The 23,039-nt window shown below is 36.8% G+C and overlaps 1 protein-coding gene and 1 long non-coding RNA gene across 6 annotated transcripts in view; one reads left to right on the forward strand and one right to left on the reverse strand.

Annotated features, from left to right (window-relative positions):
* Positions 1–16,696, reverse strand: part of LOC124144838 (dynein axonemal heavy chain 5-like) — a 110,544-nt gene extending 93,848 nt beyond the window's left edge. For 2 of the 5 annotated variants that reach the window (XM_048397433.1, XM_048397434.1), the window contains exon 1: positions 16,479–16,696. In XM_048397433.1, the coding sequence (XP_048253390.1) occupies positions 16,479–16,589 (111 nt within the window). In that variant the 5' untranslated portion in view covers positions 16,590–16,696. Of the gene's footprint in view, positions 1–6,491; positions 6,701–16,478 lie in introns of those variants that run through there. The other 3 variants (XM_048397437.1, XM_048397438.1, XM_048397435.1) reach the window with 2 other exon arrangements.
* LOC124144926 lies at positions 1,962–12,100 on the forward strand. Its single transcript, XR_006862497.2, has 3 exons — positions 1,962–2,304; positions 2,438–2,692; positions 11,679–12,100. It is a non-coding gene; the product is annotated as an uncharacterized LOC124144926 (long non-coding RNA).
* Positions 16,697–23,039: the final 6,343 nt, after the last annotated feature.

A 23,039-nucleotide genomic window follows, 5' to 3' on the forward strand; every position in this document is an offset into this window, starting at 1 on the left:
AAATAACGGTCCTTTGAAACCTCCCTGCTTGAACAAAGTAGTCAATGCACATGTGTTAACATTAGGCTTGTTTGCAAGAGAAATTTACTGTCAGGGCTGTAAGTATTTCTCAACCAACAAAGAACCTGGAATACCATATTCAATGTAATAAGCGCCAAGGTGCTCTCAAAATTAGAAAAAAGGGGGCTCTTATTAGAATATTATTTTGGTGAAAAAACAGTTGAAAGATAAATTTTGTGGTTTATGCTGACAGCCTGAAATGTTTATACGACAGATATATTTTTTCAGAATTTAATTGCCCATAATAAAGGGTGCATATAACACACCAGTGCGTATTATACGCGAATAAATAAGTCTTGTGTACATTGATCAGTCGGAAGGGGTGCTAATTGGGATTGTTCACTAGCCAATATATTAGCAAATATCGCCGTGGGCGCCTATTAGAGCGGGGCGCTTATTACGTCGAAAACGGTATGTGTCCAAAAGTATATGTTCCTGTAGTGAAATTGTTCCTCTAAGGTTTTCTAAGGAAATTATACCAGGAAAATCTTTCCATAAAACATTTGCACTGGCAATATTTGTTCCTTATGGAACTAGTTCCATTTGGATCTGAATATCAGTGGCATATGTAATGTAGAAATCAGAAGAGTCTGTTGATTCTACTTCTGGTTGATATACAGTCTAGTCTTGTTACTCTGACACTCGTTAATCCGACAATCAGCTTTATCCAACACCAATGATTGGAACCTATTAGTTAACAATGTAACATAACAATATGAATATTTCATTTTTAATTTTTTTAATTACGTGTTTGTATCGTTATCTGTCATCTGTCTGATTTTCGATCACAAACGTTGATAGTACTTAACATCCGACATAATCATATGCAACCATCTAATATGTCAGGACTGTATATTGTCTTCATAACTTTGCATAATGACCTATATTTGTGTCAGTTTGACTCATGTAAATTTTGTTCACTATGGTCGTTGAATTCCTGGCTCAAAATCAACTGCACAACTATAGTGTGACCATTCAAAACAAGTTAAAGGACACCCACAATTGGAGGGCTGTGTGTTGCAATACTCACCAGCCATGACAGACATTTTTTTTAAATATGGGTTTTCTTTAACATGTTTAACGTCTATTGTGTAGTTTACATAAGCTCTTGGCTTGCATATGTGTTGCAGTAGTGAAACATGATCATTTATATATATATATGTATATACATATATCACCACTCTATGTGTACACAAATAAAGCATGCTACAAAAAACTGATGATAATTTCTTGAATGTACAAAGTCAGCCAACATAAACATGATAAAGAGTTGGTATAAGAAAAAATGTCTGGCAATTGAATTTTCATTATTCATCATAAATCTGAATTTTTATCTCTGAGGCCATTATTTATTTGTGGATCATGAATCTTGTCTGAGTCAGTCACCAAGTTCATACTTATCCAAATGTTACATCAAAAGATATGTCTTGACTACTTTGTGTTTATAGAAAATAATAAAACAACTAGAACTAATGATTCTATATTTGACATTCCTAGTTTATTCTTTTTTATTTCTTTTTTATTCATGGTATGTATAAACATATAAAATCACAATGTACAATGGAATAAAAATAAAGCTAAGTTCAAATCGAAGTTAGTATAATAGATAATTGAGACAAAATGTCACAAGAAAGAGTTACAAAAAGTATAGACTTTGTAAGTACACCTCTAGAGATGAGTTGATACATCTTACAATGGTTATTTTCTATTTCACCCCACAGTACATTGTTAATAGTTCAGAAATACACTGTAGAACATAGTAGAACACTGCTCACAAATCATGAACAGAGAGACAATATCTCCACATATAAACATTGCACAAAACATGGACTGAATGACTGGCGAGATGAATGCCTGCATTGGCAATGTCACGGATCTGTGTATACACTCTTAAAGGGGCATTGAGGGGCCAGGTAGATGTGGTATGTGATTGTCTCCCTGAAAGGGAATTCACACATAACTATTGATTTGACCATTTAAGTGGTGGACTGGGGGATTACATGTTTTGCCTACACGTTAGGAATGCAGGCAACTGGAAGCAGTTACTGTAAAATGTATAGCCCAAAATGATTCTCTCAACAAAGAAATGGCAGTTAAAGTGTGATCTTTATGTTCAGCAGGGATTATGACCATTGATACCAGGATTCCTGATGAAAGTATAGCACTTTGATAAAGTCTGTGAGACGATGGTTCTGGCGCCAATGGTGTTAGCAACAAATGTTGTCGTGAAGGTACTGACCAATAGTAAGTAGAACCTTATAGAAAGAGCATATTATAACAAGTCATATTCAGATTTTATGACCATGATGATAGCTTTCTTCAAAACCTATAAGAACACAGGTCTGACCGAAACTGTTTAAGGCAATCCATGTTTCAGTGACCATGAATTGAAAACTTCTGCACCCTCCTTCTTCCTGAAGCTTCCACTGTCCCCCAAGACACACTGGATCAAGAGGGGCACTCAGATCAGGTCTGTCGGGAACATTTTGTAACTTGCAGGTGCTTGGTTAGAGCAGCCGTTTCCAAGAGTTGTGCATTATTCGTTATTTTAATCTCCAGCATCTCACCGAGAGCTGTTATGCATACGTGGCTCCAGATTCAGTGGACTATTGGATGAACATTGTGCACTAAGGTAGGGTATGAAAATTGTCATTTCATATTCAGCAGATTTTGTCTGTATATTTAGGAAAGATATTACAGAGTATTATCACAGAAAATGGATAGTTTGTTGTATCACAGTCATTAACATACAGATTTTATTTGAATCACAAATTTGATAAATGGTTACGATAGGGCACCCCACATACCAATAATTGTAGGTTTCACATGATAAACATCTACAGATACAATCTGCATTCCTCCCACATTAAGCTGATATTCCATGAAAACTGATTTACTGTTTGGAGTGGCATTGAGCCCACATAACTCATTCTCTCATTCCCGGCACATAAAATAGTCATATAGTACCTAAAATATGCAATCGCCCTGGCATTTGATAGGCAAACCAAATAGTTTTTTACATTTCTGCTTCCATAAAACTTGTTTGTTTGTTTAATGTCACACTCAACAATATTCCAGCTATATGATGGTCTGTAAATAATCGAATCTGGACCAGACAATCCAGTGATTGATAACATGAGCATCGATCCACACAATTGGGATACGATGACATGCATCAACCAAGTCTGAAAGCCTGGCCACCCGGTCCCGTTAGTCGCCTTTTACGGCAAGCATGGGTTGCAGAAGACCTATTCTACCCCAGATCTTCACGGGTCCATCAATCTTTACAAAAATTAGACCACACCCACAATCAGAGTACTATTTTGTTATATGGCAGTGTAATTTATTGTTAAACAATGATTGTAACTGTATAACATTGTTTCTGTTGAGATTCAGTAGAAGTTCATGGCATTTTATATGGACAATGATTAGATGTCAGGAATGTAGTACTATTTTATGTAAGCAGTGGTGAGGAAAGTATTATGTTTAGATACTCGAACTATCCGTAAACTTCTGAAATGGCATGGATGGATATCAAGCATTATAGAAACATGTTGAATATTCTGTGACGTTCTAGTGACACTGGACTGGTCTGGCACTGTGTAGAAAGTGTTGGATTCTGGTTAGACTAGATTAGATTCTGGTAAGTGGAGCGGTGCGTCCCTGTCTCATGTTACGTTTCATCTGACATTACATCAAGACCAGCTTTCATGTGAAGATCACATTTAAGCCTGGTGTTCAGCCTAGGCCTATCTGGGAAGCTTGACCACTGTTGCGGTGAGGTGATTATTATTCTTGTCATTTCCACTGCTCTCAGATTTTATACTGCCATTGAATATTGTACTACCACTCTGTTGTGTAATGCCATTGTAATTGCTGTGCAGTAATTTGTGTTGATTTGTAGACCTAGTTAATTTTGTAATACATTTGTTGATTGTATACCATTTGTTGGTTGCTTGTTGGTTTCACACTAAATTCTTTTACGTACAGATTTCTGGGTTAACATATTGCTTTAATTTCGGAATTGACACATAACTCCTTATTGGCTAATAACAGAGTGGGCGGGGCTTGTGTTGGGTAATTATGATGAATCATGTCACTGATTTCGTATTATCAACTACTTTTTGTGTGTGTCAATGAGCAAATGAGCAGTCTGTGAAGTTATTGCTGATTTTATTATTTAATAAATTGACTTTGACATGTTTTCGCGTTTACAGAAGGATAGATGTGTAAATCCGTACTGGTTTTTACGTACAGTGAACTACGTTTATAACGAACTCAAAGGGATTACTGATTTAGTTTGATATAACCATAGTTTGTTATAAGCATATACAGCATACATACACCAAATGGCCGGGACTAAAAAATATGTTCATTATATCCATCAGTTCATTATAAGCATGTTTGTTATAAACATAGTTTACGGAGTATACTTCCATAACCACAAACAAAAATATTGAAGTTAATTATTAAATATTTTTTATATTACAACTTTCCAGACATGAACTAAAATCAAAGTCTTAGAGAAAGTACACATTCTCTCGTTGCATATAAACCCTGGACCCTGATTGTGAGGCTACCGACATTACCGCTCTGCTACCGGGTTGCAGTGGACAATGGAACATGAAACTATGCTTTAATCATGTTAATAAGGAAAGTCTTTTTGAATAAACATTCTCAGAGCTCGAGATAAGCTTTTGGTGTTGTGGGTATTTTACCCATGCATTTTAAAATCATTGGGTATCAGTAATTCTATCTGGGTATTCAAATTTCTGTTACCCACTAGTTTTTACACATGTGGGTATTTAAGTTAAATATTTAAAAACACTATTCATCTAGTCCCTGCAAACTGGTGTCCTGTGGGTTCGAGAGCTTTATATAGGACCCCAAAATACCACGATACTTCCACAAGAAAGTGTGATGGCAAATGATCATGATGTAACTGTCATCTTGGAATTTGGCAAGGTTGACGGAATGCCCGTTTATAATTCCAAAATATGTTGCTGATTTGCTAATTGAATACGCAGGGTTACTTCACAATATTTTGATGATACGCACAAGTTTTATTTTTGTAGCGTATCTGTAATGTTCGTTGCGTATTTAATACGCTTGGATTTTATTTTACTGCGTATGTCTGCATTTCTGATGAGTATTTTACACAGATACGCAGCTTATCTGGAGCTTTGTCATTCTGTTTCTTTTGTAAACATTACAACGGAAAATATACATAAATACTGATTCATTTGGATTTGGATTTTAGTAATACCAATATGTATCTTGGTGTCATTGCCATTACAGTTTCATTTGTGAAACCTCCATTGCAAATACAATGACGCAAATGCATCGACCATTACACCTAAAAAAGCATGGTGTCACAATCTATTTTAACGATTCTTCCTGTGACAAATTAGCAATAGTTAGGGGAGAGAAGATACTAAAAACACATTTTGTATTGTCTGATTGGCATTCTAGAAGTTGGTCTGTAAATAAGAACACAACACTTTATGGACAAAGTGACATTTTGATGTAGATTCTTTTACTGTTGTCAAGCTGGAATGAATACAACCAAGTGATAAGAGGTATGTATATACGTAATACATACATTCCCGCTTGTCAACGGTGTAAGAATCTACATCGAAACATCGCTAATGCAATTAACCTGAGGCTGTTATCCATGAAGTTGTACCTTTCATGATTTTCTCACAATTTGTATTTTAAACAAATTTATACGTAATCTTTAGACAGAATATCTATTATGTTAATGCAACAAGACACCCTGGTATTTAGTTAACACTTAACGGGTATTATACACTACTACTGTAAAATTTGTGAAATTTGTTTCCAAAAGTAATCAGGTAACGAGGATATTTGTAACCCATATAGTCTGAAATATCTTACTACTGAATTCACAAGTGTGCCCCCCCCCCCCCCCCCCCCTCCCCCCTCCTCAACTCTCTGCCCTTTTGTTTCCAATTTCTCTTTGTCAATCTCTGTAATGTAGCCAAACAGCACAAAATATGACAACTCAATAACTTCTTGTCATGTTGGTGTAAAGTGGGTAGTTGGGGTTCACAAAATTTGTACAACGCCACTCAAAACATGTTTAAAAACTCTGGTAAAAAACTGCATGTGAACTATATTCCATACATAATTTACTTAAAAACAGAAACCTATAATTTTTTTAAGTCAAGGTTAGAAAATTCTACAAACATGAACATAAATCAAGACAGACAATTAAAATGTCCACAGGAAAACAAAGTGCAGTAAGTATTCAGAGAGTGATTCACACATCTTGTGCTACATCATACGAAGTATGTTAGGTATTGAAAGAGTCTTACACAGACGTGCACTTAATATTCAAAGAGTCATACATCTGCATAGACAGTATGTGTAGTATGATAGATGGGAGGTGTATATCAGGCTATACCAACCAGGAACACAGTCTTGTCCACGAACATAAAGCTGGACTGTTTTGTAAGGTTTTTCTTCTTTCCTCCATCCATATTAGAATTGACCACTGTCTCACAGATCCACTGGAAAAAGGTTTCTTCTTTTTGGTCAACTCAACACCATCACAAGTTGGTATTTTCACATCACCCTATAGTCAACTCAGAGGGAAGACTGTCAAATGATCGTTTGAATCCAGATCAAAAGCAGTCTAATCTCTTAATCCACCTAGGTTTTTTTCTATTGACACAAAATGAATTGAATTTTTTCATTCAGTATCAAAAGAATCACATATCATTCCATGACAACAGCTAAGGAGTGAGACGTACATGCACTTAGCAATCCCACACAGTGCTGACGCTAATCTACCATTCTGAAGAAATGGAAAAGTTGTTTCCAAACAGTGATAAGGTGGTCTGATGTTAACATGACGAGAAAATGATTAACTACCCCTATATCTACGACTCCAATACCGGTATTGGAAGAAACGTAAAAGGGGAGTGATAAATAGGTCCATTGGCTCCACGGAGAATACCAGAATCATTCTGTTTGGCGTCACCCCAGTAACGTGCACATAAAATGTATTATGGCTCCCGTAAGGTCTCTTATCTCAAGCTTCACATCTGTATAAGTGTAGTTGCCATCTATATGAAAGCAGGGTCAAAACTACCCCGTATTGTGAAAGCGGTTGTAAATTTCCCGCATGGCAGTTTATGATGATTTAGACCCATAGTGAACAATACAACCTTTACAATCAGATGACACTTGGTTGTAAATTACAGCCCCAAACGTGGAGAGAGGAGACAAATTTGAAGTTTCACCTCAATGACTTCGAGAAACACAATGTAATATCCCTTGGTGTCCACTAGGTGACACAATAAAGAAGTCTGTGCATTGTACATGAGAGTTGACAGCTAACAATAGCCACGTTCCTCCGCTTACAACGAGATGCCTGAAGCACATAAATACACATGCATTGAAGGTAAATGTGTTTTATTCCTATCTAAAGAAAAAAATATATAAACCTGTTTTCTTTTTCTCTGGGATATAAATCACATACTACGGTGGCCCATCTGTTTTTCCATATTTTGATATTTCACTTACTTTTATCGTAACCTTTTGCAAATTAACACGATTTGTCTTACAAATATGTGATAAATCATGTGTAAAGAAGATATTGAATTGCTGAAAAGTGAAATGAAAATGTCAAAAACAAAAACGAAAATGTCAAAAACGAAAATGAAAATGTCAAAAACAAAAGCGAAAATGTCAAAAGCTAAATTGAAAATACAGAAAACTATTTCCATCGCGGTGACAATATTCCAACCGCGGTGGAAATAGTTTTCTGTGGTTTCATTTTAGTTTTTGACATTTTCTTTTTTGTTTTTGACATTTTCATTTTAGTTTTTGACCTTTTCGTTTTGGTTTTTGACTTTTACCATTTTTGTTTTTGACATTTTTGCTTCACATTTCAGCGACTTAATAGCTACTTGAAAGTACATTTTCCATGTTTTGGGTTGTTTTGATACATGATTTATCACATATTTGTATAACAAATTGTGTTAATTTGCAAAAGGTTACGATAAAAGTAAGTGAAACATCAAAATATTGAAAAACAGACCCCATGTCCCTTATGGGCCACCGTAACATACAGATGCTTGAATGTATTGTATGGGTCATTGTTTATGAAAGAAAATATACTCAGTTCTTGTGATCATGCACTTGGGAATCACGGCACTGGTGATCCTGTCAAATTTCTGAGTCATAAATGTTACCCCAAAATAGATTTGTATATCAAAGGATAACCGTTCAATAAATATTTAGATATTTCAGAATAGATCCTTATCTCAATCACAATGGTATAATCAGAACAGGAAATTGTGACATTCATTTTTTTTGTAAATCTGTGTTTGAGCACACATCTAACACAAAGCTTTGATTCCCAAATCTTGATTTCCCAGCAACAGGATGAGGTATCTACCCTTGCTGTCACAACCACCTGTCACATGACACTGTTGCCCGACAGACAGAAACAGTTGTATTGAATGAATGAAGATGTTGCAATCCAGAAATTAGCGTCTCTTCACATTCTCCAAGGAAAAAAATGGTTATAAAACACAATCTTTGGCAAAGAGGCCATTTTTTCTTCCTGCCTGTTATCTTAAGATATTTAAGCAATACAAAAAATAAATCTCAAATAGTAATTTGACATGAGAAGGGAGGTAACTTTTTTAATTGTCATCAAAAGTTTCATTGAAATATCATGACATTAACTTTTTTTACTTTCAATTTTTTTTAAAAATTCATGCTGCCAGTCATAACTATAAAATAATCACTTTGTTGCAGTTTTATTACATTTTTATTTATACCAATAACTCAACAATATATTGGTTTACAAAAAGAAATGCATAAAATACATAAAAAGCAACATAATCCACGACATTTACCAGACTTTTATTACAGGATATTTACATCACCTAGTCTGAGATTGACTGATGTATGCGCAGGCAGTGGAAGGGTTTGTTCTTGTTGGGTTGGTTTGACATGTCAAACAACTTCAAACATTTCTAATCAAAAGCAATAAAACACAAATAAGACAGCATGAGGACGGTGTAAATATCTCAATAGCCATTTGTAATCTTTTCCAAATAGTAAAGCATGACTATACGATGTTTAGCGAAACGATTACGTGACATATCAGTTATTCAGTCGGACATTTGTGACTAACTACAAATCACCCAAAACAAAACACCCACTTGTGGAGGCTTTTAATGCTTGCAAAAATTGCTTGTACTGTACAAGAGTATCATGGAATATTGCGTATAATGATCCAGTGTATCATGGAATATTGCTTGTAATGTACCAGTGTATCATGAAATATTGCTTGTAATGTTCAAGTGTATCATGGAATATTGCTTATAATGTTCAAGTGTATTATGGAATATTGCTTATAATGAACCAGTGTATCATGGAATATTGCTTGTAATGTACCAGTGTATCATGGAATATTGCTTGTAATGTGTCAGTGTTTCATGGAATATTGCTTGTAATGTACCAGTGTATCATGGAATATTGCTTTTAATGATCAAGTGTATCATGGAATATTGCTTGTAATGTTCCAGTGTATCATGGAATATTGCTTGTAATGTACCAGTGTATCATGGAATATTGCTTGTAATGTACCAGTGTATCATGGAATATTGCTTGTAATGTACCAGTGTATCATGGAATATTGCTTGTAATGTGTCAGTGTTTCATGGAATATTGCTTGTAATGTACCAGTGTATCATGGAATATTGCTTGTAATGTTCCAGTTTATCATGGAATATTGCTTGTAATGTACCAGTGTATCATGGAATATTGCTTGTAAAGTACCAGTGTATCATGGAATATTGCTTGTAATGTGTCCAGTGTTTCATGGAATATTGCTTGTAATGTACCAGTGTATCATGGAATATTGCTTTAAAAGATCAAGTGTATCATGGAATATTGCTTGTAATGTACCGGTGTATCATGGAATATTGCTTGTAATGTACCAGTGTATCATGGAATATTGCTTGTAATGTACCAGTGTATCATGGAATATTGCTTGTAATGTACCAGTGTATCATGGAATATTGCTTGTAATGTACCAGTGTATCATGGAATATTGCTTGTAATGTGTCAGTGTTTCATGGAATATTGCTTGTAATGTACCAGTGTATCATGGAATATTGCTTGTAATGTGTCAGTGTATCATGGAATATTGCTTGTAATTAGAGTGTATCATGGAATATTACTTGTAATGTACCAGTGTATCATGGAATATTGCTTGTAATGTACCAGTGTATCATGGAATATTGCTTATAATGTTCAAGTGTATCATGGTATATTGCTTGTAATGTACCAGTGTATCATGGTATATTGCTTGTAATGTACAAGTATAATGTGAAATATTGACTTAAAGAACATACTTTTTATTTGTTAGTTTATTAGGACATTATAAGTCTACTTTATGATAGAAATACAATATGAATGCTGGAGAGTTCGCTTCACCATTCTTTCAGTGACTTTACACATTTACCTGCTGCAGTGAGGTTGACTGTAAAGTCATCATATGATAAACAGTTTCATACATGACACCTCCATACTCAGGTAGACTGTGAGATATCTTTAAGAGTGTTCCTCAAAACCAAAAAGTTTATTCTCAAACAAAACACAACAGGGTCTATTTTTAGTTGACACCTTTGTTGGGCAGGCTGTTTTGTTTGATATCCAGCTTCATCCAGAATGCCAGACAGTAAATGAAAGCCACACATGGTCTTCTGCTTTCCATTTTTTGTCAAAAAAAACAGGGGCAGACTTTTGATAAACACCATAACAACTTCAAGTATGGTAAATAACTTAATTGTATTTAATGTAACAAATTAACTATAATTGCTGATGTTCATAAGGTATAGTTTGATACAAAATCAATTACTTGTTCCCTTATAATATCAAAAACTGACAATGTTAATAAAACTTTCAATAAAATGATAAAATTAATTAATTAGCAACCATGGAATTTTGTAATAACTTGTAACAGTGTAGCAATAACGACAACAACAAAAATCATCAACTAAAAGAATAGTAATTCACACATTATACCAGATTGTACCAAATTAACAACATAAATATACCGTATTCGACATAATAAGCAACCAGGGTGCACTCAAAATCAGAAATAGGGGGCTCTTATTAGAATATTATTTTGGTGAAAAAAAACAGAGTTAAAGGATAAATTTCGTGGTTTATGCTGACAGCCTGAAATGTTGACATACGACAGATATATTTTTCCAGAATTTGATTGCCCATAATAAAGGGTGCATATAACACATGAGTGTGTATTATATAAATAAGTCTTGTGTACATTGATCAATCGGAAGGAGTGCTAATTGGGATTGTTCACAAGCCAATATATCAGCAAATACGCCGTGGGCGTATATTAGAGCGGGGCGCTTATTTCGTCAAATACAATCAGTCTAAATGCAAAAAAGTTTGACTCTGCTGTGAATATACAAGACTAAATTATCCTAATAGTTTGACTCTGCTGTGAATATACAAGATTAAATTATCCGATCTTCTTTGAGGTACTACTTTTATGACCATGTTGTGCCAGTCATTAAGTTGTGCATATTGATCTCCCATTTCAGTCCTGCCATAGCCTATAGGAATGCTGCCACCCGCCTTAAGCCTATCAAGTCTGAGCATGTCGACGGAGCTCATCAGCTGGCCTCAAGCATGTATGGGACTTTCCCCGACCACCCAACGGGCCTAGGTAAACAACAATAAACAGTCCAGGTAACGTGTCTAGATCTGTCACATGACACTCGAGTTACCCCCGACAGGTACACCAAGTGGCTTGCCGTCAACCCAAGGGGAACCAACATTCAAGCAGGAACATTCAACACGGAACAGATCATACAAACTAGAAAACAATAAAGACAAAATACAGATTTTCTGTAATTAGTAAATAAATTAGTAATATATTGGAAATAAGATTATGGATGTTTGAAAATATTCAATCATAACTGACTTAAAACAATATTTTCAAATATATTTATAAGTAAAAAACAATTGAAAATTTAATTTAACACATTTATGGAAATGGAGAGTAAATGTTCACATAAACTGAAACAAGTGTTTACAAATATTATCACAATATAATGTTAAAGGTTCTTAAATTCACATAACTGATTGTAACATGATTTTAAATTATAAAATTTTATGGAAAGTTTATTTTGACATTTCATTTCTGAATAGTCAACCTCAAAATTCTCCTGGAGGAGGGAAATATAATTCTATTTGTTGACTGTGTTAATTATGTGTGACTCCATGCGTGATCAATCACATTAGGCATATTGTGTTACACTCACAGCTGGCTGTCAGCTGGATTATCTCCCCTGCATAGATCTTATCACCCTTGAGAGCTCTGGTACAATCATGTGCAATGTGCTGTGAAATATGATTAATAAGGTGTGATATTAACATATGTATAACCTGCTAATAAACACTACTAAACTGATTAGTGTCAATACTCTCTGCTTCACCAAATAATAATCTGACATGTGATTGATATTAATGAAATCTCTACACGTGGGCTATACACACAAATCTGTTGTAGCATAATTACTACCACAGCATACATGCAATCTGCCGAGAAATTATGCATACACTAAAACATATTTCTTGGCTTAAAGTGGGATAACTAATAACATGAAGGTGTGGAGGTTTCTTTTGTCCATTTCATCATGCAGATGGTAGATGGTTATAAATAAGACTGATAGTAGGGCTGGGACGGTTAACTCGAGTACCCGGGTCAGGTGGGTACTGAGTAGGACCCGGGTACCCACAGGACTACCCGGACCCGTGGTTAGTCACATGATATATGTTTAATGACAAAAAGTATCTAAAACTCTATGTTTAAACTACAAGTCACTAATGTTCGCAGTGCTTCCTGACTACTACGCCCTTTCCTTCTGACTTTTATATGTTTGAGTATAAACAAAACTTCAGTCAACTTCAGTGTATACACCAGATCTTTTCATACATGTATCTAAACACATTTTACCAGAGCTACGGTCAAACTTTTCCCAATCGGACAGTTTGTACCTACCTCTTGAGACATACAGCAGGTACCCGGGTAGGGTAATAAGGGGGTGGGTACCCGGGTAGTAAATTTGGACTCGTCCCAGTCATATTTTCTATATTACAATTGTAGCAATGTTTGGACGAAGATCCTAATGCTGTTCTGTCTTTTAATGTGATTTGTTCGGTAATACATCAAATTAAATTTATCATCAACTTACTAAACAGTTAGGGATCGGACTAGACAGAATAACTGGCAGTTGTTACAAAATCATTTCTGTCTGCTAACTAGAAGTCTATCATATACGTCCCATGAAGATCCAGGGTAAAATAGGTCTTCAGCAACCCATGCTTGCCGTAAAAGGCGACTATGCTTGTCGTAAAAGGCGAATAACGGGATCGGGTGGTCAGGCTCGCTGACTTGGTTGATACATGTCATCGATCCCAATTGCGTGGATCGATGTTCATGATGTCAATCACTGGATTGTCTGGTCCAGACTCGATTATTTACAGACCGCCGTCATATAGCTGGAATATTGCTGAGTGCGGCGTTAAACAACAAACCAAACCAAAAATCTATGATATACATCCAGCTATAAGTTAATGATTACCCTAATCACACAGTGACAATTGATGTCTCAGCTTCTCCCACGAATTACATTGTGAGTGAGTGAACTGGGTTAAATCATAGTTAATGACACTTTAAACATTATTGCATTGATATCAGGGGAGGAAAGTCTGAAGTGATGAAGGACTTTGGTGAAACCCACGAGCACGGGCATGGTGCTGATAAACCTAGAAACAAAATCAGGGCAAACCGGGAATCGAACCCAGCATCATAGGTTTCTGGTGTCCCCAATTACATTGTGACAAGTGATATCTCTGTTACACCTACAAATTACATTGTCTTGACCAATTAATGTTTCAGTGCCGTACAATAAGCATTCCATAATTGCACTAGACTGGAAATGATAATTAAGCGTTGTTTTTCTTTTATGCTCTGATAACATGTAGTTTTATTTTCATTTTATTATCATTATCCACAGTTCCAGACAAGCTGAGTGATGATATAATATAATTGACTTCATAATGATGTTTATGGGTCCATATTGTCTTAAACAACATAATGAGGTTCCACTGTAGTCATTTTGATTATAATCAATTCATAGTCAAACATTAATGAACATGATGAAAGTACAACTTGCAACATTTATAGGAGTGATGTAGAATCTCATTACTTAAAAACAACATGTGAAGAAGATAATCATGACAAGGCCTGTACACACATCTATACGTTATCCATAGATTTTATGTTCCCCCCACCTACACAGAGCAATGATCAGCATTAATCACCATGGTCTGCGGAGTTATGTCCCTTTATTCTGCATAGGAATTTTTCATTTAACTTACAGCCATGAGTCTATAGCCTGGGTAAAATATCTTTTGATCCAGTAAGCTCAGCTTATACTGTTCTATACACTAAGCCTAAAATCTACTGAAAATAATTATAAAATACAAGTTCTGGCTTGTATACACACTCAAAAGTATTTTACACAAACTGAAATGTGATATGTTTTGTGAAAGATTTGAGCTTATATGTAAACAAATTTAATAATGAACATTGCACAAACATTTAAGGAGTGAATATATCATTGTATGCCACATCAGCAATAAGTATGTTTGGTATGTACTCAGATCAGTTTATAAATGAATGTATTTAAACTGTTATAAGCAGGTTCACAAACTGTAACCTGTCAACATGGTCAAAATGTTCAAACCATACATCTCAAAAGGGTCATAAGACATTAATAAATCGATGTATGCTGCCATGTTTAGATCATCAACAGGAATGGTGATTAACTGATTCTTAAATGTCTTCATGAAATAATATCAAATCAAACAAGGCACAGTATATTTAACATCAGCAAGTAACAAAACATTCATTCATATGCATCAATAAACACTTACTAGTCCTTGACTTATGTTGAGTTTAGTAGCAGTTCTTGAAAAGAGTATTCTCATCTTGATGATGACAAATACTTTACATCAACTGATGAATTACAAACAATTATGTCTTATGAGTCACAGGGTACCCAGTTTTCTACGAGACTATGTGAGCTAGCCAACAGGGCTAGTTGCCTTCTACCTCCAACTAGTTTGTTAAACTGTTAATAACTGTAGTCTAGTGGGCAAGTGTAAACATGTAACACTGTTAAATAGGAGGATTATGATCCCCTGCCCGGTGCCATTTTGTCGTCTAGGTTAGAAATTGTAATTAATACCTATGAGGAACTGAGACGCTGTCTCTGTGAGATCATGGTGATTATGTTGACGGACACAGAGTAACATGGAATAAACAAACATCAATTAGACACTACAGCAGATTGATAAAAGTAGTGATTATTACTGACTTATCATGCTTATCAAAGAGATTTTTTCATCACTAGCAATCCTTAAACAATATCAAGACTGCTTCAATATGTAATAATATCTGTGAAAGAAATATTTGTTATTGTGGAAAGTTATCCACACTAGAGTACAACAGAGCACCCTGATAAGTGGGATAAACCACACCATTGTCCCAATTTAAGGTATTAAATAAATATTACATATAAGTATGCCTTGTATAGCATTTGGGGACATATTTTAACCATGCAGTTGGCAAGGAAAATCAACACCCGAAACAGAATCTTTTATTATAGAATATATTGTTATATCTTCACAAAGTATTAATGGCCTTTTCTGAATTTTTTTACATGACCATGCTGTGACATGGCTGGGCCTATTGTGTTTTTGCGATATTCACATTTTGGACATCAGGCATGATTCGTAGGGTTTCTTATTACATAATGTGATTTGATATCTAGATCTCTTTGTATTTGGAAAACAGTGCATGTCTATCCTCTAATGATAACCAGTGGAAACTATATCAGTTCCTTTCATTTCCTTGTGAATGAATGTTTCAACAACATCATATTTAATTAATAACAAATATTTGTAAAATAAATATCAAATATCATATCATCCACCATGATGTAGGCCTATATAGATCTATGTACGGGTTAAAATAGCTTTTTCCGTAACATGAAGACATGTTTTAAGATGAGAGAGGCTGTTAGGCCTATATGGGTATTTTGATACCAACATCGAATTCGTATTTTATAAAATTTTACAGAGTTGTGCATTGTCAGTGCATTGACATACTTGAACTTGTGCACTGTCAGTGTGTGCCAGTGGGTTGACAGCGATCAGGGTGTCCTAACCGGATCGATTTTATCACTGTAAACATGGTTTTTTTTTATGTATAATGTGATAAACTCAAAATGATTTTCTAATTAAATTTATCATATTTCTGTTGACAATACCTGCTTTTCTTTTATGTTTTCACCGGGTCCTAGGGCAGCGAGTCGAGTTTTCTTGGCCTCGGCGCTCGTGGCCCGGTTTTTCGAGCCTCGGCCAAGATTTCCGTCCGACATTGCGGATGTATAAACCTCCAAACCAAATCAGCTGCCTTTTCAGTTGGACAGATCCCGTGGGTTAGTTTCTTTCAAAACTTTCTGTGTGCAAACGAGCATCTGATGTTCAACACAAACTAGCCGCCATCTTGAATGTTTACCAGTTTCCACGCTACGGCACGAAAGGTCAGGGGTCGTTTGCATATGTGCGGCCTCATTACCGTACAGCTGATAGCAGGTGCCCGTTAGCTGCAGGTGCGAGCGAAAATGTATATTTTTTCCTGTTCAGTATTGAGAAACCGGGTTATTTCAGTGACACTAACTCTCACGACTGAAATATTTGTTATCATATCAAACAATCTTAAATTAATATTCTATGGATATTTATGTAAGTTTAATCAGGATTCTCCCTAAACGACCTTGACCTTTGAAGTATTTTACTGTTATATAGTTATATATATATATATATATATATATATATATATATAGTTATATAGTTATATATATATATAAGGAAGATAGTCGTAAAAGCCAAATCTACATAATATCTCTTTCTTTGACGTGTATAATTTGACACCCAATTTATTTTCTTGTTTTACGGATAGTTCTACCCTAATATTTACAAAAGTAAACAAAATACAAATGACGCGTTTTCTTACAAATACATCGTTTCACACGCGTTTTTATTTGTTTTTATCAATTTGTATTGTTTTAAGAGGCGACTAAATGGATCGGGTGTCCACACTCGATGAAGGGGCGGGATGGGGTAGCCTAGTGGTTAAAGCGTTCGCTCGTCACGCCGAAGACCCGGGTTCGATTCCCCTCATGGGTACAATGTGTGAAGCCCATTTCTGGTGTCCCCCGCCGTGATATTGCTGTAATATAGCTAAAAGCGGCGTAAAACCACACTCACTCACTCGGTGAATTGGCTGACCGCGTGTCACCCCACCCGACGGCGTGTAGAACATGCGTGGGACGTACGTTGCTCATAATATCAGCTACTGGTATAGACTCGATTATTTAAACGTCGCCGTCATATATCTGGATTATTACTGAGAGCGGCCTTCAACAACAAACATGCAAATCTGTTTAATCCTAGACTTGTTATGGGCATATCATCCCATGGATGATGGAGCATAGTCGGATTACCTGCACCAGCTGAAACAACTTCAGCAATGATACAAGCCTCATCATCTCTATCCGGCATGAAGATAACTTGAAGGAACACTATGTCTCTATTCCTTTGTCATTACCTTCAGGTAAGCTGTTTCAATACCACACCGGTAGACTAACACTTAGTCTCTGAAATCTTATATTACACAATATCCTTCTTGACTCTAAAAAAAATAAAACAATCCCTATGCTGATTTCAGAGTGGAATAGAGCTAGCGTGAGCTGGCTAGACTTGCTTTTGTATGCATTTCTAGATTATTTTTTTTCATAAAATAAATATATTCCACGGTCATGGTGCAGGACTACCACGCCGGGTGTAATCAATGATGTAAGCCGATTTTCAAAGTTGGCCCTTTGTTTCAAAACACCCTGCATCTGGTCAGTGATTTGCCATTATGACATCATAGGCTGATCCGGTGGGTCCAGAGGTCCGGGCTCCCTCCTTTTAAAAACCAAATCTAGTACAGTAAACAACGTTTATAACGAACACGCTTATAACGAACTGACTGATATAACGAACTTATTTTTTAGTCCCGGCCATTTGATGTATATATGCTGTCTATATGCTTATAACGAACTACGGTTATTACGAACTAAAATTAGTGGTCCCTTTGAGTTCGTTATAACCGTAGTTTACTGGATGTTGTAGACACAATCTCCTTCCCAACCAAGAGAGGATTTTGAAATTTTAGACCCCTCCCTTTTATGAATGCTTGGGTATTATGATGATTTTACTTTCACTAATTGCCTCGTTCAAGTTTGGATAACCCCTGTTGCATATCAAATGCTTTGTTTTGTTGAAAATATTTTAATGTGTGGTTGGGTGAAACTATTACAGCTGACCTGCTGAAAAATGATTTGAATATCAACACTCAAAGACAGGATAGTTTCCTAACCAATGGTAAATGAACAATGTAGCCTGAAAATCGGTGATAATAGAACGGATGAACTTTAAAATCAGTACTGTTGCTATAGTAACATTTCGGAAACGTTAAATTTAAAGATGTTATGATAATATTGCACGAGTGTATGCGAACCTCTGCATAATAAGTTTTATCAAAATAATAATGCAAGGTAAGTGGGTGAATAGTGCTTAACGCCGTATAGTGACTTGTAGACAGAAGTTTAAGGTTAACCGTATATGGACATCGGTGGGTATACGGTGGAAGAAGACGCCCCCGCCACGTACAATCATTCCCCGACGCCGTGGATGGTTGCTCATACTGCATGTAGACCTGGTTTGATTTCCAAGCAAGACAACACTATGTTACTCATTAAACAGTGCCTATCAAGTTCAAAATATTTTTATAGCGGTGATGAAATTGCTTTTATAACATGTTTATGCAAGTTTTACAATGTACTGTTGGCTTGCGATTCCATAGGCATATGAATAAATTATGTGTTGTATTTTGTGTTTGAAATAAATACGCTGTATGTCTGAATGCGCCTTCGTGTTAAATGCATGCCATGGTTTGGAGCTAGAAAACGCAAAACGGCTCGGTCCGTTGTTTGTTTGTTGTTTAACGCCGCAATCAGAAATATGACGGCGGTCTGTAAATAATCGAGTCTTGACCAGATAATCCAGTGATTGACATCACATTAAAGCATCGATCTACGCAACTGGGATACGATTACACGCATCAACCAAGTCAGCTAGCCCGACTACCCGATCCCGTTATTCGCGTCTGACGACAAGCTTTGTCGCCTTTTATAACAAACACACATGGGTTGCTGAAAGACCTGACCTCAGGATTTCCAGTCTGTAGTAGTAGGCAAATGAATGAGTGAGGGGGTTGTGTTAAACGTCATTTTGAACAGTATTTCAAAGGGGGTGCAGGTCGTAAACTTTTCCCAATCAGGGCAAACCACCGAGGATCAGTTTGCATTGTGCAGGATATTATTCAGGGTTAATCTTGTACCCGAAACCACAGCGGATCCTGGAACGGCTATGGGGCGCAACTAAGCACGGCGAATTTCGGCGCTTTAGGCCGTTGTGCCACCCATGCTCCACCATGGCAAACTAACAACATGAAGTACAGTATGGTGTTTGAACCGACGAAAGCAAGGTTATGTCATTATCGTGCTCCCTTCACCCAGCAACGCAAGACTGTATGTACATATTATGTATGTGTACAACAACTAAACACATAAATCACACCACTCAATACATTTGTAGATATTGAACATATATTGGATTATTGTTAACGTATATTTGAGTAGGACTCGGTGTCAAACATTTTTCGTAACACACCCATTCAACGATCGATCTTGAATAGAAGCACATTGTGCAAGTACCTTTAACTGCCCGAGTCATTATTCAGTACGACAAATGACACCTTTAAGGGCCCCACATACAATCGCTAATGTCATGCTCTCGTATTATATTCGCGCTGTACGAGATTAAATACTGAGTATTCAAATGGATATTAGTGATTGTACGTAAACCGAACGGTTCAAGAGAAGAATATATCCGGATTTAAGGTTAACCGCGTTCGGAGCCTAATTTTAAAGCAGTTTTACAAAGGAAAATGAAGATGTTCAAATGTGACTGCAGAAAAATTGAAAACCAAATAATATTCTGATGTACATACAAACCTGTAAGAAAGATAATACCACCCTTTCTTTCTTTTTAAATAAACTGAACATCCTTTGTTCAAAGTGGTTTTATTTCTAACAATAAACAAATATTAAGATGAAGTCCTGGAGACAATGTCTTTCAAGATAATACAGTTTAATTCGACCCGTGAAGATTCCAGGGTACAATAGGTCTTCAGCAACCCATGCTTGTCGTAAAAGGTGACTCTGCTTGTCGTAAAAGGCGACTAACGGGATCGGGTGGTCAGGCTGGCTGACTTGGTTGATGCATGTCATCGATCCCAATTGCGTGGATCGATGCTCATGATATTAATCACTGGATTGTCTGGTCCAGACTCGATTATTTACAGACCGCCGTCATATAGCTGGAAAATTGCTGAGTGCAGCGTTAAACAACAAAGCAACCAACCAACCAACAGTTTAATTCAAGTATGAAAGTTTGGCTGGTTATTCTACATTCCTCATTGTGTCTATAACATTTACACGAGGCTTCGGATACTTTTCTCAACAAGAGGCTGGCCAAAGTGAAAACAGTATTAACATTCTCGGTATCAAACATCCAAGTATATTACACCAAAGAAGTTGGAGATGAGTTTGGTTTAACGTCACTTTGAACAGAATCTAGTAAGTTAATGGAGTGTCAGTTTCATGTGGGAGGAAAGCCCGAAGTGATGCAGATCTCAGACCTAAGCCACTATGGTGAAACCCACGAGCACAGGTATGGTGGTGGCAAACCTAGAAACATTACCAGGGCGAACCGGTTTCGAACCCATGATCGTCGGTCCCAAGGGACGCAACTCTGTACAGAGTCCTAGACGACAATCGTATACTACTCAAAAGAAGTTAAAGAACAATAAATATTTTTAGGTGACTATGTACTGTATCTAATCTGACATAACATGACAGATTAAGTATAGTCATATGCAAATATGAAAAAATCGGGTGTTCTTAACTTCTCTTGAGTAGTTTACAATTACACACTGAATGTGGCACATGAAAACAGAGCCTTGAACTTCTACACTGAGACAGTGAGTGAGTGAGTGAATGGGGAATGACATGGGCAGCCATATCTCGTCAACTGTACAGCAGCCTCAAGCCTTCACATGACAAACCCAGTGGTCGATAGTGTGAGCAACAATTCATGCATGGTCGGATAAGACACTTGTTGCCTAAATAACCTGTTTAGTGGGTAGTTATGTCTGGAGTTAGTGGGGTTGTTTGACGCAGGTGACAGCAATCTAACTCTGTGTCTCTACCAGGAATGGGGAAACCAGTCACGATTCAACACACGCCCATTTAAACAAGGAACTTCTTGTAAGCATCATCTCTAAGACTTGCTTATCCAACCCCGCAACACAGGACGTATTCGACAGCTGAGGACAAAGGAAGCAGGTGTCATGTCTTGACTACTGCGGATTGTGGGTTCGAATCCCGGTTCGCCCCGATTATGTTTCTAGGTTTGTCAGCACCATACCCGTGCTCGTGGGTTTCACCGAAGTGGTAAACGTCTGAAACCTGCATCACTTCGGGCTTTCCGCCCACATTAAGCTGACACGCCGCGATATGACTGGAATACTGTTAAAAGCGGCGTTAAACCCAACTCACTCACTCACTTGACTGCTGCGACAGTGGGATGGCTAACATCACGAATGAACAACTCTCAGAGGCCACAACGTATTGAGATACCCCTGAGCGTTGTCTCGCAAAGCCAGGATTGAGCTAAATATTCTAGCACTAGCATACACATGTCACAATTAAACAAACCGAATCTATTTGTAAGAGTCTTTGTCACAATACAAGCCACACATATGTCCCCCTCTGAAAATGAACAACTGCTAAAAGTTCCAGAATGCGCTTGAAGACAACTGGTCAAAGATCGTTTTAATACTGTCGTTATGGAACAAATTGCCATCAATCTTAATCCAATCTCATTAAAATCAGATCTTAGTTCTCGCAAAGATCTGAAGACATCCCATTTGGGGTCACGTCAGAACGACCTTTCATCCGATCAATCAGAGCGTCGCTTACCAGATTATGAAAGTGACAGTCGGAATGTGATTTCTAATCATGCAACCTCGAAAACTTTAACAGGGGGGTATTCCGAACGATAGTTAGGGCTTTAACGACTGAATCCTTACAATCTAGACAATCGATTAGCCATTCCAGAATGTTTTTTTGTTCAGGTTTCAAATTTGTAATCGAGAATTTGTCAAAATATGTTTCGAAGCGTAATCGCCAATTTGAAATTAGTGGCGTAAAGCACGAGAAAGCTGCCTTCTGATTGGCCATTCCATTGGTTGGTCAAAGTTCGCGCAAGGTCGGTCTGACGTGACCTGTAATGGGATGTCCTCAGATATTTGTTAAGCGGTAGCGAGAACTAAGGTCTGATTTGAATGAAATTGCGTTCTCGCTGCCGCTAAACAAAGATCTGAGGACATCCCATTACGGGTCATGTCAGAAGGAACTTTCGCGAACTTTAACTGACCACTGAAACTTCATTCCGACTGTCACTTTCATGATCTGGTAAGCGACGCTTTGATTGGTCGGATGAAAGGTCGTTCTGACGTGGCCCATAATGGGATGTCCTCAGATCTTTGTTTAGCGGTAGCGACAACTAAGATCTGATTTTAATGTTATTGATCTTAATCTGTCTCCTTGTCCAGGAACAATTCTAATCTGGAATCCCCACGTGGTCAGTGAAGT

This window comes from Haliotis rufescens, unplaced genomic scaffold, assembly GCF_023055435.1.
Source record: "Haliotis rufescens isolate VD_foot unplaced genomic scaffold, xgHalRufe1.0.p SCAF_17, whole genome shotgun sequence".
NCBI lineage: Eukaryota > Metazoa > Mollusca > Gastropoda > Lepetellida > Haliotidae > Haliotis > Haliotis rufescens.